Raw genomic sequence first — 20,044 nt, 5'->3', positions numbered from 1 at the left:
CACAACTTTACCCTGTTTGAGAGAAGGAAAACATCAAGGAACTGAAAATTTACAGCAGAAAACAATTCCAAATTCTAAATCACAATTATTTTGGGCTCTGTGGAGTGCAGCATGTTAGCTGTCAGTACATGTGGAGAGCTCCTTCTTACTGGTGGCTGCAAGATTCATCAAATGGTGCTCAAGTCCACAACACAAAAAAGACCATAACTGAACACTAATCGTTAAACTCACCCAAAGGCTACAAAGATGGCAGGTTAGAAACTAGAAGGGTCATAATGGGGCTCCTCGACATTTGGGGCTAAGGCTTTTTGTTGGGAAAAAGTAGAAAACATGTTACAAAAATGGAGCTCATCCTATACCAGCCCTTAATGTGCTTTAAGAAAGTGTAGAGGGAGTGACATCTTGTATATAAACCATAGGAACATAGGAACAAGGGTAGGTCATTCAGCCCCTCGAGCCAGTTCCGCCATTCAATGAGATCATGGCTGATCTGTATCCTAACGCCATTTACCCACCGTAGCTCCATATCCCTTAATATCCTCGGATAGCAAAAATCTATCGATTCCAGATATAAAATTAATTGAGCTAGTATTTACTGCTTTTTATGGAGAGTTCCACATTTGTAACCTAACTTCTCTCCTGAATGGCCTGGCTCTGATTTTAAGATTATGCCTTGTCCTGGACTCCTCTATCAATTCCTTTCAAAATGCTAAAATCCTCAATCAAATCATCCCTTAATCTCCTATATTCCAAGGAATACAATCTCTCCTCATAATTTAACCCTTGGAGCCCTGGTACAAGACGGAGGAAGCCCGAGAGGAGTACAAAAAGTGCAGGGGGATACTTAAAAAAGAAATTAGGAGATCAAGGAGGGGCCATGAAATAACACTGGCGAGCAAAATAAAGGAAAATCCTACGATGTTTTATAAGTATATTAAGGGTAAGAGGATGACTAGGGAAAAAATAGGGCCCATTAGGGACAAAAATGGCAATCTGTGTGTGGAGCCGGCAGATGTAGGAGGGGTTCTAAATGAATTTTTTGCATCTGTTTTCACTATGGAGAAGGACGATGTAGACATAGAAATACGGCAGGGGGACTGTGATATACTCGAACATATTAACATCGAGCGGGAGGAGGTATTGGCGGTTTTAGCAGGCCTAAAAATGGATAAATCCCCAGGCCCGGACGAAATGTATCCCAGGCTACTGTGTGAGGCAAAGGAGGAGATTGCGGGGGCTCTGACACATATATTCAGAACCTCTCTGGCCACAGGGGATGTGCCAGAGGACTGGAGAACCGCTAATGTAATACCATTATTCAAGAAGGGGAGTAGGGAAAAACCGGGGAACTACAGGCCAGTGAGCCTAGCATCAGTGGTAGGAAAATTATTGGAAAAAATTCTGAAGGACAAAATTAGTCTCCACTTGGAGAAGCAAGGATTAATCAGGGATAGTCAACATGGCTTTGTCAAGGGAAGATCATGTCTGACTAATTTGATTGAATTTTTTGAGGGGGTGACTAGGCGTGTGGATGAGGGTAACGCAGTGGATGTGGTATACATGGATTTCAGTAAGGCCTTCGATAAAGTCCCCCACAGGAGACTGGTCAAGAAGGTACGAGCCCATGGAATCCAGGGTGCCTTGGCACTTTGGATACAAAACTGGCTTAGTGGCAGAAGGCAGAGGGTGATGGTCGAAGGTTGTTTTTGTGACTGGAAGCCTGTGGCCAGTGGGGTACCACAGGGATCGGTGCTGGGTCCCTTGCTGTTTGTGGTCTACATTAATGACTTGGATATGAATGTAAAAGGTATGATCAGTAAGTTCGCTGATGATACAAAAATTGGTAGGGTGGTAAATAGCGAGGAGGATAGCCTCAGTCTGCAGGACGATATAGGTGGGTTGGTCAGATGGGCGGAACAGTGGCAAATGGAATTTAACCCGGAAAAGTGCGAGGTGATGCACTTTGGAGGGACTAACAAGGCAAGGGAATACACAATGAATGGGAGGACCCTCGGCAAGACAGAGGGTCAGAGGGATCTTGGTGTGCAAGTTCACAGATCCCTGAAGGCGGCGGAACAGGTAGATAAGGTGGTAAAGAAGGCATATGGGATACTTGCCTTTATTAGCCGAGGCATAGAATATAAGAGCAAGGAGGTTATGATGGAGCTGTATAAAACACTGGTTAGGCCACAGCTGGAGTACTGTGTGCAGTTCTGGTCGCCACACTACAGGAAGGATGTGATCGCTTTGGAGAGGGTGCAGAGGAGATTCACCAGGATGTTACCAGGGCTGGAACGCTTCAGCTATGAAGAGAGACTGGGAAGATTGGGTTTGTTTTCCTTGGAGCAGAGGAGGCTGAGGGGGGACATGATTGAGGTGTACAAAATTATGAGGGGCACAGATAGGATGGATACTAAGGAGCTTTTTCCCTTCGTTGAGGGTTCTATAACAAGGGGGCATAGATTCAAGGTAAAAGGCGGGAGGTTTAGAGGGGATTTTAGAAAGAACTTTTTCACCCAGAGGGTGGTTGGAGTCTGGAACTCACTGCCTGAAAGGGTTGTGGAGGCAGGAACCCTCACATCATTCAAGAAGCATTTGGATGAGCACTTGAAATGCCATAGCATACAAGGCTACGGACCAAATGCTGGAATATGGGATTAGAGTAGACAGGGCTGATGGCCGGCGCGGACACGATGGGCCGAAGGGCCTCTATCCGTGCTGTATAACTCTATGACTCTATGACTATTCTGGTGAATCTGCACTGCACTCCTTCCAAGGCCAGTATATCCTTTCTAAGGAGCGGTGCCCAGAACTGTACACACTACTCCAGATATGGTCTAACCAGGGCTTTGTATAGCTGTAGCAAAACTTCCTCCCCTTTATATTCTAGCCCTCTAGGTATAAAGGTTAACATTCCATTAGCCTTCTTGATTATCACTAGGTGTCAAAAGAAGATATCACATATCACCAGGTGCTATCTTCTTTTGATGCCTGGTGTTGACATCAGTGACTCCTGGTTTTAGATGCAGGGTATAGCTCCCTCTACATGTTCCTTAAAGAAGATATCCCAATTTTAGAACCTCAGCACTGACAATGAGATAGACAAGACTACGAGCAGTAAAAAGAATTTTTTTTAAAAAATAAACAAACACTCATTGATACACATACAACTGCACCGTCAGTCTCGATGGAAGGAAACTTAGTAAAGTTTGTCTTGTGGAAAAATCCGAATGATATTGCTGCAGTACCCAATTTCTACCACTGGAGATCACATTTGTAAAGCTCATAGGGAACATATTGTGACAGAAACATTGTACTGCAACATAACATCCATCTAAAGTTGTGTCTGCATGCACAGGGGGAGACATAGGTAATGAAAGAGCAAGCATAAGAGAAAAGAGTTAAAGAACAAAGAAATGACATGCCCTTTGTGTCTACAGGACAAAGCCATGTAATAGGCACTAAAATTTCACTGACAAAAGCAGCCAGTTGCATGCGGTTGTGAAATAGTTCCTATACACCAAAAGCAACACATCATGTCCTTCAAAAAAAATTATGTTGTGTTGCTGTCACAGCCTCCCTCATTATATTTCTAGAAGAATAGAATTCAAAAGCAGAGAAGTTATATTAAACTTATATAGAACCTTGGTTAGACCACATTTAGAGTTCAGCACATAGTTCTGGTCTTCATATCACAAAGAGGATAGAGAAGCACTAGAGAAAGTGCCAAAAAGATTTACAAGGATGATGCTGGAACTGATAGGGTACATCTATCAGGAAAAACTGAACAGCCTGGGGCTCTCTTCGCTGAAGACAAAGAGGTGACTTGGTAGAGGTCTTAAATTATGGAGGGGTCCTTGTAGGGTAGATGTAGAAAAGAGATTTCCACTTGTGGGAGAGTCTAAAACTAGGGCCCATAAATATAAGATTGTCTCTAAGAAAGCCAATAAGGAATTCAGGAGAAACTTCTTGACTAGTGGCGAGAATGTGGAACTCTCTACCACGTGGAGTGGTTGAGGCGAATAGCATAGATGCATTTATGGGGAAGCTAGATAAGTACATGAAGGTGAATGGAATAGGGCGAGATAAAGTAAATAGAATAGAAGGAGGCTCGTGTGACCTGTTTCTCTGCTGTAAGTTCTATGGAATCCTAGGCATTTGTGCTCTGCTGCATCATGCCCACCATTTGCTCCCATCCCTCATTGATGAGGCTTGTATTTCTCAAAAAGGACCACATACTAGGTATCATTGCTTTAACGAGGCCTACTCCTCTCTCAAAAGCCTAGGACTTGCAATGGTGTTCAGAGCTTCGAGTTCTACTCAATCTTTGCTCAGCCATTTTTCTTTAGGCCCAGTACATGTGCCACATTACCGTGTATACAAGTAGGTAAAAAGAAAAAGATTCGTGAAGACAAATATAGGTCCCTTAGTCAGAAACAAAAGAATTTATAATGGGGAGCAAGGAAATGGCAGAGCAATTAAACAAATACTTTGGTTCTGTCTTCACAGAAGGGGACACAAATAACTTTCCAGAAATGCTAAGGAACCAAGGGACTAGTGAGGAGGAGGAATTAAAGGAAATTAGCATTAGTAAAAAAGTGCTGGAGAAATTAATGGGACTGAAAGCCAATAAATCCCCAGGGCCTGATAATCTGCATCCCAGAGTACTAAAAAAGGTAGCCATGGAAATAGTGAATGCATTAATTGTCATCTTCCAAAATTCTATAGATTATGCAACAGTTCCTGCAAATTGGAGGGTGGCAAATGTAACCCCACTATTTAAAAAAGGGAGACAAAACAGGGAACTACAGACCGGTTAGCCTAACGTCAGTAGTAGGGAAAATGCTAGAGTCTATTATAAAGGATGTGATAACAGGACACTTAGAAAATATCAACAGGATTAGACACAGTCAACATGGGTTTATGAAAAGGAAATCATGTTTGACAAACCTACTGGAGTTTTTTTGAGGATGTATCTGGTAGAATAGATAAGGGACAACCAGTGGATGTGTTTATTTGGATTTTCGGAAGGCCTTTGACAAAGTCTCACATAAGAGGTTAGTGTGCAAAATTAAAGCTCATGGGATTGGTGGGAATATACCAGCATGGATTGAAAATTGGTTAACAGTCAGAAAACAGAGGGTAGGAATAAATGGGTCTTTTTCGGGGTAGCAGGCAGTGACTAGTGGGGTACCGCAGGGATCAGTGCTTGGGCCCCAGCTATTCACAATATATATCAATGATTTGGATGAGGGAAGCAAATGTAATACTTCCAAGTTTGCTGACGACACAAAACTAGGTGGGATCGTGAGTTGCGAGGAGGATGCAAAGAGGCTTCAAGGCGATTTAGACAAGTTGAGTGAGTGGGCAAATACATGGCAGATGCAGTCTAATGTGGATAAATGTGAAGTTATCCACTTCGGAAGGAAAAACAAAGGCAGTGTATTATTTAAATGGTGATAGATTGGGAAATGTTGATGTACAAAGGCCCCTGGGTGTCCTTGTACACCAATCACTGAAAGCAAACATGCAGGTGCAGCAAGCCGTTAGGAAGGCAAATGGTATGTTGGCCCTTCATTGCAAGAGGATTTGAGTATAGGAGCAAGGATGTCTTACTGCAGTTATACAGGGCCTTGGGTGAGACCACACCTGGAGTATTGTGTGCAGTTTTGATCTCCTTACCTAAGAAAGGATATACTTGCCATAGAGGGAGTGCAGCGAAGGTTCACCAGACTGATTCCTGGGATGGCAAGACTGTCATATGAGGAGAGATTGGGTCGACTCTGTCTGTATTCACTCGAGTTTAGAAGAATGAGAGGGGATCTCATTGAAACATAAAATTCTGACAGGGCTGGACAGACTGGATGCAGGGAGGACGTTTCCCCTGGCTGGAGGGTCCAGAATGAGGGGTCACAGTCTCAGGATATGGGTTGGACATTTAGGACTGAGATGAGGAGAAATTTCTTCACTCAGAGGGTGGTGAACCTGTGGAATTCTCTACCACAGAAGGCTGTGGAGGCCAAGTCACTGAATATATTTAAGATGGAGCTAGATAGATTTCCAGACACAAAAGGCATCAAGGGGTGTGGGGAGAGAGCAGGAATATAGTACTGAGATAGAGGATCAGCCATGATTATATTGAATGGCGGAGCAGGCTCGAAGGGCCGGATGGCCTACTCCTGCTCCTATTTTCTATGTTTCTAGGACATCAGTCTACACGATATGTGCTCCAGATATCTGCTCCATTCCTCCTCCGAGCAGTGACTTCACAGCCTAGCTTCCTGATCTCCCTTCCCAGAGAGACCCACCTCGAGTATTCCCACTCAGCTCCCTGTCACAGTGTTGGACACGACCAACACTCAATCCATCCATTCCATTTCTTCCTCCCAGCAGGACTTTTAAGGTCTGACCTGACACTCTCAGTTGGTGCCTGCACCCTACTCCCAAGCTTGTGCTTCTGTCCCACTCTCACTATTACAAGTAAAAGTATTGGAAGAGTGCAGTTCCCATTGCAAGGTGATCTTCTAGGTGGATCCTAGCATTGTCTGCTTCTCCGCCAAGATTCCATCCATTAACAGATGGAAGGTAACCTTGCCATATAGTGAAGGGAAAAAAGGAGGAAGATTGGGGAAATGAAAGAGAACTGCAGCAGTAGCTGCAGTTGGGAACCGGGCAACACATTGTTTACAATACAGCATTCTATACACGCGCTCGCGCCCCCGCAGCTCCCCACTGCCGCCGCGCGCTCCCCCGCCGAGGGGCAGAAGAGTTGGTGGGGGTTGTCTATAGGCCCCCAAACAGTAGTGGAGATGTAGGGGAGGGTATTAAACAGGAAATTGGAGATGCAGGCAAGAAGGGTACAACTATAATCATGGGTGACTTTAATCTACATATAGATTGGTCAAACCAAATTAGTAATAATACTGTGGGGGAGGAATTCCTGGAGTGTGTACGTGATGGTTTTCTAGACCAATACGTTGAGGAACCAACTAGAGAACAGGCGATCCTAGACTGGGTATTGTGCAATGAGAAAGGATTAATTAACAATCCTGTTGTGCGGGGTCCCTTAGGGAAGAGTGACCAAACAGTGATAGAATTCTTCATTAAGATGGAGTGTGAAGTAGTTGAATCCAAAACTAGGGTCCTGAATCTAAATATAGGAAATTACAAAAGTATGAGATGCGAGTTGGCTATGTTAGATTGGGGAACTGTACTAAAAGGGGATGACGGTGGGTAGGCAATGGCTAATATTTAAAGAACGCGTGCAGGAATTACAACAATTATTCATTCCTGTCTGGCGCAAAAATAAAACAGGAAAGGTGGTTCAACCATGGCTTACAAAAGAAATTAGGGATAGTATTAGATCCAAAGAGGAGACATATAAAATTGCCGGGAAAAGCAGCAAGCCTGAGGATTGGGAGCAGTTCAGAATTCAGCAAAGGAGGACAAAGAGATTGATTAAGAGGGGAAAAATAAAGTAGGAGAGTAAACTAGCAGGGAACATAAAAACTGACTGTAAAAGCATCTACATATATATATATATATATATATATATAGATAGGTCAAGAGAAAGAGATTAGAGAAGACAAATGTAGGTCCCTTACAGTCAGAAATGGGGGAAATTACAATGGAGAACAAAGAAGTGGCAGAACAATTAAACACATACTTTGGTTCCGTCTTCACAAAGGAGGACACAAATAACCTCCCAGAAACGTTAGGGAACCAAGGGTCTAGTGAGAGGGAGGAACTGAAGGAAATCAGTATTAGTAAAAAAAAGTGCGAGGGAAATTAATGGGGCTAAAGGCTGACAAATCCCCAGGGCCTGATAATCTGCATCCCAGAGTACTAAAGGAAGTGGCCCTGGAAATAATGGATGCATTGGTGATCATCTTCCAAAATTCTATGGAGTTTGGAACAATTCCTACAGATTGGAGGGTGGCAAATGTAACCCCACTATTTAAAAAAGGGAGAGAAAAAAACAGGGAATTACAGATCAGTTAGCCTAACATTGGTAGTGGGGAAAATGCTAGAGTCTATTATAAAAGATGTGATAACAGAACACTTGGAAGGCATTAACGGGATTGGACAAAGTCAGCATGGGTTTATGAAAGGGAAATCATGCTGAACAAAGCTACTGGAGATTTTTGAGGATGTAACTAGTAGAATAGATAGGGGAGAACCAGTGGATGTGGTGTATTTGGATTTTCAGAAGGCTTTTGATAAGGTCCCACACAAGAGGTTAGTGTGCAAAATTAAAGCACGTGAGATGTGAGGAGGATGCAAAGAGGCTCCAATGTGATTTAGACAAGTTGGGTGAGTGGGCAAGAACATGGCAGATGCGGTATAACGTGGATAAATGTGAGGTTATCCACTTTTGTTGTAAAAACAAAGGCAGATTATCTGAATGGTGATAGATTGGGAAAAAGGGAGGTGCAACAAGACCTGGGTGTCCTTGTACACCAGTCGCTGAGAGCGAGCATTCAGGTGCAGCAAGCAGTTAGGAAGGCGTATGGTATGTTGGCCTTCATTGCAAGAGGATGTGAGTACAGGAGCAGGGATGTCTTACTGCAGTCATACAGGGCCTTGGTGAGACCACATCGGGAGTATTGTGTGCAGTTTTGGTCTCCTTATCTGAGGAAGGATGTCCTTGCCATGAAGGGAGTGCAACAAAGGTTTACCAGACGTATTCCTGGGATGGCAGGACTGACATATGAGGAGAGATTGGGTCGACTAGGCCTATATTCACTCGAGTTTAGAAGGATGAGAGGTGATCTCATCGAAACATATAAAATTCTAACAGGACTAGATAGACTAGATGCAGGGAGGATCTTCCCGATGGCTGGGGAGTCCAGAACCAGGGGTCCCAGTCTCAGGATACAGGGTATGCCATTTAGAACAGAGATGAGGAGAAATTTCTTCACTCCGAGGGTGGTGAACCTGTGGAATTCTCTACCACAGAAGGCAGTGGAGGCCAAGTTATTAGATGTATTCAAGAAGGAGATAGATTTATTTCTTAATGCTAAAGGGATCAAGGGATATGGGGAAAAAGTGAGAACAGGGTACTGAGTTAGACGATCAGCCATGATCACTTTGAATGGTGGAGCAGGCCCGAAGGGTCGAATGGCCTACTCTTCCTCCTATTTTCTATGTTTCTATGTCTCCACTGCTGCTCACGCACACAACTCCTCACTGTCTCCACTGCCGTGCAAATTATGTTGCACGCTTCAAAAATGTCACGGAGCAGTACCTCCAGGTGTTTGTGCTGAGTATTAAACATGATTTTATATTCAGTTATTCCCACGGTTATCTATGCAGTACAAAGACAGCAATTCCAAATAAAAGTATACTTTTTTGCATTCAAACTGGTTCATCGTTAAATGGTATATTTATTTTACATAAATTACAAATAATTATTAAATTCTACCTAAAATCCAACATGTAAATTAATCACATTTTGTGCAGGGTTTCCTTCATTTTTCAAAAGCTACATCCCTTAAATGGAATACAATGTAAATTCTATTTGAAACAGCAAACATACTTGAAATGGAAAATCTAAACATATCTTATTCCATGCTGCAAAAAAATGTATCCACCCAAGTAAATTCTGAGTCTGTAGTGATTGCTAGTTTATTTTGCCAATGACCACCTTGCCCTCGTTGTTGCGATGGGTTACATACGAACAAACATACAAATTAAGAGCTGGGTGGGCCATTCGGCCCCTCAAGCCTGCTCTGCCATTTGATAAGATCGTGGCTGATCTGATTGTGACCTCAACCCTACTTTCCTGTCTACCTACTGTAACCTTTGACTTCCTTGTTAATCAGGAATCTATCTAACTCAGCCTTAAAAATATTCAATGACTCTGCCTCCACCGCTCTCTGGGGAAGGGAGTTCCACACACTCACGACCCTCTGAGAGAAAACATTTCTCCTCATCTGTCTTACATGGGAGACCCCTTATTTTTAAGCTGTGGCTGTCGGGAAACATCTCCTCAGCATCTTGTATGTTTCAATAAGCTCACCTCTCATTCTTCTAAACTCCATTGTATACAGGCCCAACTTGTCCAACCTTTTCTCATAAGATAACCTCCTCATCCCAAGAATCAGTCGAGCAAATCTTCTCTGAACTGCCTCCAAAGCAATTATGTCCTTTCTTAAATAAAGGAGACCAAAACTGCACACGGTATTCTAGATGTGGTCTCACCAATGTCCTGTACAACTGTAGCAAAACATCTCTACTTTTATATTCCACTCCCCTTGCAATAAATGACAACATTCCATTTGCCTTCCTAATCACCTGCTGTACCTGCATACTAACTTTGTGATTCATATACTAGGACACCCAGATCCCTCTGTAATCTCTCTCCATTTAAATAATATACTGCTTTTCTATTCCTCCTGCCAAAGTGGACAAGTTCACATTTTCCCACATTATACTCCAACTGCCAATTTTTTGCCCACTCACTTAACCTATCTATATCCCTTATGTCCTCTTCACAACTTACTTTCCTACCTACCTTTGTGTCATCAACAAATTTAGCAACCATACATTCAGTTCCTTCATCTGAGGGAGGGGAGGAGAGGAGAGGAAAGAGTGAGCATAAGAAAGGAGAGTGAAAGAGAGAGAGAGAGAAAAAGAGGCAAAGTGGACAGAAGCAAGTAGCAAGAATTAATCACAAGACAACCAGAAGCAGAGATAGATATACAAGCAGATACATTTTCTTGTCCAGTGCATCACTACAGGAGATTAACTACTGCTAAATACATTATGTGTTGTGGTTTAATACTATTATCCTCCAACTCACTGAGCAATGCCTTGGAGTACCACTTCTAATGCAACAAACCTCTACAAAACAAACTCTAATCTGCTTTAAACCTGGAGCAAGGAATGTTCCAACTCCACAATGAGTCTCAACACCTTCAAACATTTCACACTCCCAACATGGGAGGATGACAACTTTTACAAAAATATTGAACGCTTGTCAAAGGAAATAAAGCACACTCACCAACTACCATGAGTGTGAATTCAAACCCTTTCTTCACAGATTTCCGATGCACCTGATTAGGAAGGTTTGCAAATCCCACATAGCCTGGAGTCTCTGGATTTGTGAACTGGGCTTGCTGCTGCTGCTGCTGTTGCTGCTGCTGTTGTTGTAACAGTTGTTGCTGCTGTTGCAGCATCTGCAAAGAAACAAATCAGTTAAAAACAAAATTAGAAATTGTTCAGGGCCCTCATTGAATCTTTAATATCCCTTTCACAAAAGGTGGATCCAAAAATGATTTAAAATTTTCCTACAGCAAAAATCCACCTGGTGCAGTTGTTGTAAATCATGATCTTAATTACAAGTTAGAGGGTTAATTACACTGTTCTTGCAATTCCTGCATCCCTTTCCTCTCTATCAAATTCCAAGACTAATGTAATAAATTTGAAGTAAACTGCTTGAAACTTTGTCACAAGGAAAAGATAATTTCATGGAGCAGTAAATTTACAAATTAAGTAAAACACTTAGGAATTGTCAAATACTCTGGTAGCAGACAGTTGTGGTTCCAACAAGTTTCTCGGCTCCCTGCAGCGCTCGGGATCAATTTGGTTCTCTCCAGCCACACTCCCCCATTGCACTTTACAATTGCCACATTAGTTGGTATTGAAAATGATTTGTGCAAGTGAAAGCAATTTGGCTACCAGATAGCTTTAGAAAGCTTCACACTTGATAACCATACCCACCACCTGGTCAATTCCTATTTGAAGGTGGCTCTAGGCTTCAGACTCATTCCATCCTGGTCCAGCAGGTTTTCAGGAAGTGTCCAAGATGCCAGTTATATACACACTACACTTAACAGTCTCCGGGCTGTACTGGTAGAGTGCAATGTGGGTCAGCAGACAGGACTGTCTGCTCGCTAACATTTAAAAAATAACTTTAAAGCATTTTAAACTTGGACTTGAATCAGACTGCAGTTATATTACCACCATTGTGGAACTCTTCTTCACAGAGTTGTGAGGCTGTTGAATTCACTTTCAGGGTTTGTGGTTGAGGCAGAAACAATGTCAATATACAAGATTAGATGAAGGAAAAGGGGTTGAAGGGATGTGGAACCAGGGTGGGTAAATGTGATTCGAACTATTTGCTCCTGTGGAGGGTAAATGCCGACACAGACTGTTTTTATGTTGTAACTTCTATGCATAACTAACTTGACCGGTTAGCTTGCTGTTTTATGTAGAAAATACAAACAGCCCACTTAGCTAGAGATGTGAATCAGCCACACATTTTAAATTTCTTATTAAATGCAGCCTAGCCAACAACGTGCACCCATCGGCCATCCCTATTCAACCTGAAGTGTTGGGCCGTCACCATGAAGCCTTGTGTCCTTATGATGATTGTATTCCCAGTGTTGTTAGGCAGGGAATTCCAGGGTATTGACCCAGTGACGATGAATAAATAGCAATATAACTCCATGTCAGAATGGTGTGGGACTTGGACCACAACAGTGTGGTCTTGCCCTTAGTAGCAGAAGTTGCTTGAGGGATGTGCTGTTGGAAGTTACTTGGTGAGTTGCTACAGCGCATCCTGTAGATAGAACACTGCAGCCGGAGTTTGTCGGTGATGGGGAGGGCGAATATTGAGTCCAGTGGCGTTGAGCTTCTTCGGTTTGGTTGTGGCTGCACACAACCAGGCAAGTTGTGACTATTCAATCATATTTGAGCCTTGTAGATGGAGGCGCAGCCATTGCAGACTAGCCAGCCTCGGCTCTTGAGGAGATGATGTTGACATGGCTGGTCAATGGTGCTTCCACCACTCTTTCAGGCAGTGCATTCCAGATCATAATAACTCACTGCATAAAAAAATTGTCATCTCACCTCTGGTGCTTTTGCCAATCACCTTGCACCTGAGTCCACTGCTTACAGACATCTCTGCCAGTGAAAACGGTTTCTCCTTATTTATTCATTAAAAGCCTTCATGATTTTGAACACCTCTATTAAATCTCCCCTTAACCTTCTCTGCTCTCAGGAAATCAATCCCAGCTTCTTTGGTCGCTCCATGTAACTGAATTCCCTCATCCCTTGTAACGTTCCAGTAAACCGCCTCTGCACCCAGTCCAAGACCTTGCCATCCTTCCTAAAGTGTGGTGCCCAGAATTAGACAATATGCCAGGTGAGGTCTAACCAGTGATTTATAAAGGTTTGGCATAACTTCTTTGCTTTTGTACTCTATGCCTCCATTAAGCCACAAACAGTTTTCTTTTTAAAAAAACAGCCGTATCAACTTCTTCTGCCAATTTGAAAGATTTCTGTACACACAGCCCAAGATCTCTGTTCCTGCTCCACCTTTAAAATTGTTCCATTTAGTTTATATTGCCTCTACTCATTCTTCCTTCCAAAATGCATCACTTCACACTTCTCTGCGTTAAATTTCATCTCCCATGTATCTGCCCATTTCACCAGTCTGCCTATGTCCACCTGACTATTTACAAGTTTCATGTCATCTGCAAGCTTTGAAATCATACCCTCTATACCCAAGTCCAGGTCATTAATATATATCGAAATGAGCAGTGGTCCTAATACCAACACCACTGTATGTTTTTCAGATAGGAGGGAAGTAATCATTCACCACTACTCTCTGCTTTCTGTCCCTTGAATTTCATATCCACACTGCCACTGCCCCTTTAATCTCATGGGCTTCAATTTTGGTAATGTCATTCATTAACCCTTGTTTTTCTAAGTGACAATTAATTCTGTCCCGGAATATTGTCTCCAAAAGTCCTCCCCACCACCATTAGGCTGACTGGCCTCTAGTTACCTAGTTTGTCCCTGACACCCCTGTTCAAAAGAGGGGAACATTTGCAATCCTCCAATCCTCTGGCACCGTCCCCATATCTAGAAACTAATTATCACGAAGTGGTGAATTCAATTAAAGGAATCTTGAGACAGACCAACTAAAAGGGATGGATCACTTGAGAATGATGTGGAGATGCCGGTGATGGACTGGGGTTGACAATTGTAAACAATTTTACAACACCAAGTTATAGTCCAGCAATTTTATTTTAAATTCACAAGCTTTCGGAGGCTTCCTCCTTCCTCAGGTGAACGTTGTTGGAATGTCTTGAGAATGTCTGAGTTGAGCTGAGTCCCATTGTTGAAACTATGATAATTAGATCCTAGACAGCTGCTGTAAGGAACAGCAGATAAAACTGTAAATTGGCAGAACTTTGCAATAAACAAATGGAAAGCAGGCCAGCTCCAGACCTTCTGAAGGAAGAAACCTCAAGGGGAACCAAGGGGAAACGGCCAAACAAGAAGAAAATTTCTCTTCAGGTTACATCAGTGCTGTTGTGAGAATCTCTATTAGTGAAGCAAATGTACCCATCAAATAATTTGTAATCTAATGATCATTTTCATATGTACAATAGTACAGTGGTTATATTGCTGGATGAGTATTCCAGGCACCAGGACTAATGATCCGGAGGACACAATTTCAAATCCCAGTTTGAGAGTTTGAATTCAGTTATTTTAAAAAAAAATCTAGAAGGGGAAAAATGGTATCAATAAAAGTGACCTTGAAGACGGTGCAAAAGGGGTTCATAAGATGAGAGGTTTTAGTTCTGAAGAGAAACTAAAGCTCTTTTCATTAGAACAAAGAATGTTAAGAAATCTGATTGGTGTTCAAAATTAGGAGGTTTTGTTAAGATAAATTGGGAAAAATATTTCCACTGGCTGTTTCATACCAAAGGGCATAAGTTTGATAGTCACCAAATGAACAAAGGGAGTGGTAAAGAGATTTTTTTTAATGCAGAAGGTATTTAGAACATAGAATACCTTCTAGAACTTAGAAGAGTGATAGAAATTGAACCTATAAGAGCTAATCTATAAAGGGAAGTGACTAAATAGTTAAAAAATATACTTTTTTTTTTAAAAAGGGTATGGAGAAAAAGCAGGGGGCCAGGCCTAAGTGGATCACTCTTTCAGAAAGACTGCACAGGCACAATGGGTCGAATGGCCTCCTCCAGTGCTATAACACTGAAGTCAGATTGCCGGAAAAACCCAACTTGTTCATGACTATGCTTTAGGGAAGGAAATCTGCCATCCTTACCTGGTCTGGCCTACAGGTGACTCCAGTCCGACACCATCGGATTTGACTCTCAACTACCCTCTGAAGTGATCGATCAAGCCACCGAAACAAGGTGGCATCCTCGTCAGGACAACCGGGGATGGGTAATAAATGCCAATCTTGCAAGCAACGCCCACATCGCGAGAATGATTAGGGTATATCTATTCTTGGTATCCCTTCTTGTAAACTTTTAGAGATAGCTGGTCTGTATCAGGTTAATATTAAGTAATGTCCTGCTACCATAACAGATTTAGAGAAAGCATGCAATACCTTTTGTCACTTAACTACCGATTGGGAAGGTTAGATTTATCCTGTTTTTTGTATAGAATGTACCTGGGCAATCTTCCACATTGGCAGATAGATGTCAGTGTCACTATAGAGCGGACCAGAGCAGATTGGCTAGGGGACCAACAAACTCTGATGCACAGATATTTTCTGGGCCCATAACCTTTGCTGTGTTCAGTGCACTCAATCACTTCTCAAATGACAGATGCAGTAAACCAAATTAGCTGGAGACTAGCAACAATGATAGTGGGGACGTCGGGAGGAGCATCATCCACTTGACGCTTGTAGCCGAAGACACTAATAAACACCTCAGCCTCATCTCTAGCATTCAAGTGCTGGGCTTCACCACACTTAAGGTGAAAGATTTTCTTAGCACCTCCTCCTCCTTTTAGTTGCCTCATTGTCGACCACTGTTCTTCGACTGGATTTGGTAGGGCCTTCCTCTGGTCCGTTGGTTGTGGGGCCACTTAGCTCCATCCATTGCTGCTGCTTTTTGTTTAGCATACAAGTAGGCCCATGTTGTAACTTCATTAGGTTGGTACCTCATTCAAAGGCACCTTGTGTACGGTTCCTGGCACACAATTCCACAATCCCCATTGAACCAGTATTAGTGTTCTGGCTTGACTGTGATGGAGGAGTGACAAACATATCAGGCCATGAGATTACAGATCGTGATGGCACACAACTCTGCTGTTGATGGTCCACAGTACCGCAGATGTCCAAGTTTGGGACAGCTAGATCGAACCTCAAGAACAGAAAATGCTGGAAATACTCAGCAAGTCAAGCAGCACCTGTGGAGAAAGAAACAGCGTTAACGTTTCAGCGGCGATGGCCCTTCGTTAGAACTGGAAGAAGTTGAAGATTACAGCTTTTAAGTACAGAGCCAGGGAAAGGGGGAAAAAGAGGAAGGTCTCTGCTAGGGTGGAGGGCAGGAGGGATTAAATGACAAGGGTTGATTATTCTTTTTGTTCTTTCCTCCCCCTCCCCACCGGCTTTCCTTGGCTCTGTACTTGCTTAAAAACTGTAATCTTCAACTTCTTCTAGTTCTGACGAAGGGCCATCGACCTGAAACATTAACTGTTTCTTTCTTCACAGATGCAGCCTGACTTGCTGAATATTTCCAGCATTTTCTGTTTTTATTTCAGATTTCCAGCATCCACGGTATTTTGCTTTCGATCTATCCTCAGTCTGTCCCACTTAGCACAGCAGTAGTGCCACACAACACTATGGAGTACGTCCTCATTTTGGAGAAGAGACTGTGTCTTCACAAGGACTGTGCAGTGGTCAATCCTACTGGTGCTGTCATCGGTAAGTCGGTTGGTGAGGATGAGGTCAAGTAGGTTACTTCCTTGTGTTGGTTCCCATACCACTTAATACAGACCAGTCTGGCAGCTACGTCCTTCAGAATGCAGCCAGCTCAGGCAGTAACGGTACTACGGAGCTGCTCTTGGCGGTGGACATTGAAATCAGAGTACAAAAGATGCTTTTACAATATACAAATGTAGATAATTGTACACCCCATTCTCCTGCATCCAGCGACAAAAGCATGAACTTAAGCACAGACTCACTTTTCATGGTTCTCGTGAACGGACACTGGATTTACACTTCTGCCTGGCGTCTTCTGAAGAACGCCACCGGGCACGAGTGTAAATGAGGGAGTGTAGCAGTGGAAAGCCGGTAATAGTGCCACTCTACCAAAAGGGGACTGCAAATTAAAAAGGGCATAATGAACATACTTAAAGTTCAGATTCCCTTCAGGTCCTCCCAGCTGCAACAGAATCTCTGCAAGTAACAGTAAAATAGGACCCTGGACAAATGCAGACAACAGCTACTTTGTCCCATAAATTAAATCTGTTGTCTATTCACTAAGTAAACACGTTTCATGTTGGACAATCACCCTTTTCATCTTAATTTTTCATCTGAATTCTTCAACCATAACTTTTCTTATTTTTTAAAGTTCCACTGTCGTATATTGGAAACTTCAAATATTTTAATCCTACAATTTTATTTTTCATCAAACGTAGTGTAAAACAGATCACATGACTGGGAATAATCTTTAAATAATCGAGTCCCTATGAAAACCATCCTGTTTCCTCCAAAGCTCTGCTGTGCCAGAGGAAGAGATTAGTAGTTTGTTGCTTTTAGAAACAGTGGAATCTGGATAAATGCATTTCTGAATCAATTCAAGAAGCTCAATGCTCTATTCACAGTCATGCCATAAACTATATGACGTCTGATACAGCCATAAGATTCCTAAGCCTGTTTGTTCAGAGTTTAATTATGATTTGATTGATAAATTCAATTAAGTGTTGCACTTTCTCCCCCCTTCCCCCAACAAGCCAAATCCTGGCTGAAATCTACAGATGGTTGCACAGCTGTAGCTGTGCTTACAGAAACACCAAGCCACTGAATCGTAACACAGCTGGAATACATTCTTCAGAGAGCAGCGTAAACACTTTCCCAGGGTGGCCCCTCTACTCCTGTTCCAATGCTTGCCATGAAGTTAAAAACTTCCACAATTTGGGAAATCTGTGTAGCATGTGTTTCTTCAGTTTTACTTCATTTTAAAAAAAATTCTTCTCTCCACACAAAGTTACCACCTCTGGTTAGATGTATTCCTGGAGGTTTGATCACATGACCAACTCCAGCCTGTTGACAGTAAAGATCTAAATAACTTCCGATGAACCCAAAGCAAAGGCAGTGTAAATATGCAAACAAACTGAGCCAGACAGACCAGGAAGGTCAAAAGTTTTATCTCCATGCAGCGCTTAGTTTACTCATCTCAGCTAGGGTGATGGTAGGGACACTACAATTAGCACCAGCTCCCCTGGGTTAGTCAACCAGGGTTCCCACTCCTAATTGCCTGCTAAAAAGGTGCATGGGTGTAGGTAATAGGTGAGGGCCGGGATTTAGTTTGGCTGTGTCGCTTTGATATTCTGTAGACAACCAATGTACAGGCTCACAGATGAAGAATGGCCACTCGGGGGCAGCCGGCGCCTGTGGAATCGTACTTCAGTGAGAGTCAGTGCCTGTGGAACTATATGCCAGACAAACCATGCCCTAGGGAGAGTCAGTGCCTTCAGGAGAGAAGGGGGAAAATTGGGGAAAAGAACAAAAATAAAACAAGCAAAAATGCTCTTGGGTAGGGGGATTATATTGGGGAGGAATATCCCTTTAAATTCTGGACTATTTACATAAACGTGTCCCTTTAAGAGTAGTTGTGTTGCTGACCTTTCTAGCGTGTGGTCCAAATCATTCATGCTTGACAGGAGCTCAAACTTGTTGATTTGGATTCATTCTTCCTTCACGTAGATTGAGTAGTGCACATGCACCTTCTTGGTGCATATAAATTTCGGGCGGAAGGCCAGCCCCAGGAATCCTCTCACCCCACAGACGCAGGAAGATCAGCATTGCCGTGGTGAGATTCAGAAACGGCCTGTTGATGTGCAAGCCATTGGGCAGGTAGACCTATCCCAGCCCCAGCTGCTTGGCGATGGAGTAACTGTGCATCCCGTTGCTGGTGTGCAGCATTGTCACTAGGTTCTGAAGTACATTGATGACTTCGTGCAGGCAAAGCCATGCCCTGCACAACCTCCAGGTTGGAGTTCAGCTCGTTGTTTGACATGACGTTGGGGTAGAACAATCAGTATCTTTGAGCTCGAAAAGTTAAAGTAAACAGGCTTGTAGGCACAAATCGTGAATATGAAGTAATTTTCTCCAGGGTTGCTAGCAGCAGCACCCAGGTGATTAATCTTCCATTCATCGAGTCTCCTGGACAAATCAGGAGAGTTAGCAACCCTATCTCCACACATTGAAATTGAAATTTTTAAGACTGAGATCGACAGAAGTTTGTTTGGCAAAAGTAAGGGATGTGGAGCAAAGGTAGGTAAATGGAGTTGAGGTACACACCAGCCATCATCTCATTGAATAGTGGAACAGGCTCGAGGGGCTGACTGGCCTATTCCTGTTCCTATTTTCTATTTTTGCAATTTTAGCTAAGCATCTAATTTTTAAAAAAACTGCAATAGTTACATTGACATCATGGCCTTGACGAAAACTTGGGTCACAGGTGACACCATGCCCGGTACAGAAGCCTCCCCACCTGGCTATACCTTCCACCACCTGACCCACCCAAATCGGACGTTGGTGCAGCCCTTATCACCAAATCAAAACTTGGTCTGTCACAACTTACTCCTCTGGCACCTTCTCCTCCTCGGAGCACCTCACCTTGTTCCACCCTTCTCCTTATCACCAACTCAAGTCCCACGCCAGCTGTCTCACCCTCTGATTTCAACCTCCATCTCAACTCAACTTGCCCATTCTCCTGAGTTCACTGCTCTCCTGTCCTCCCTTAACCTCTCCCTCCGTATAAACTCTCCTACCTATATTCTCAGCCACCCCTTCGACACTGCCGTCTCACTTGGCCTCTCTATTCCCATCATCTCAAATCACAGACAAGGCCATCTCGGATAACCTTTGTATCCCCCCTCCACTCACATCCCCAATTCCTTCTGCATCCTTCCCTGGAACAAATTCTCCCCCAAGTCACTTAAGATGGCACTAACACCCAGCTGTCTAGACTTTGGTCCTCCATTCACCATGATATTTCTGCAGCTACCAATCTGCTCAATCTCACAATCCTCTGCCGAAACTGCT

The 20,044-nt window shown here is 43.1% G+C and overlaps 1 protein-coding gene across 2 annotated transcripts in view; it reads right to left on the bottom strand.

Annotated features, from left to right (window-relative positions):
• septin2 (septin 2) overlaps positions 1–20,044 on the bottom strand; it is a 104,198-nt gene that overhangs the window by 42,414 nt on the left and 41,740 nt on the right. For both annotated transcript variants that reach the window (XM_067995626.1, XM_067995627.1), the window contains exon 3: positions 11,006–11,180. In XM_067995626.1, the coding sequence (XP_067851727.1) occupies positions 11,006–11,180 (175 nt within the window). The remainder of the gene's footprint in view (positions 1–11,005; positions 11,181–20,044) is intronic.

The sequence above is a fragment of the Heptranchias perlo genome, chromosome 13 (assembly GCF_035084215.1).
Source record: "Heptranchias perlo isolate sHepPer1 chromosome 13, sHepPer1.hap1, whole genome shotgun sequence".
Lineage (NCBI taxonomy): Eukaryota > Metazoa > Chordata > Chondrichthyes > Hexanchiformes > Hexanchidae > Heptranchias > Heptranchias perlo.
This window is presented reverse-complemented; position numbering and strand designations above follow the sequence as displayed.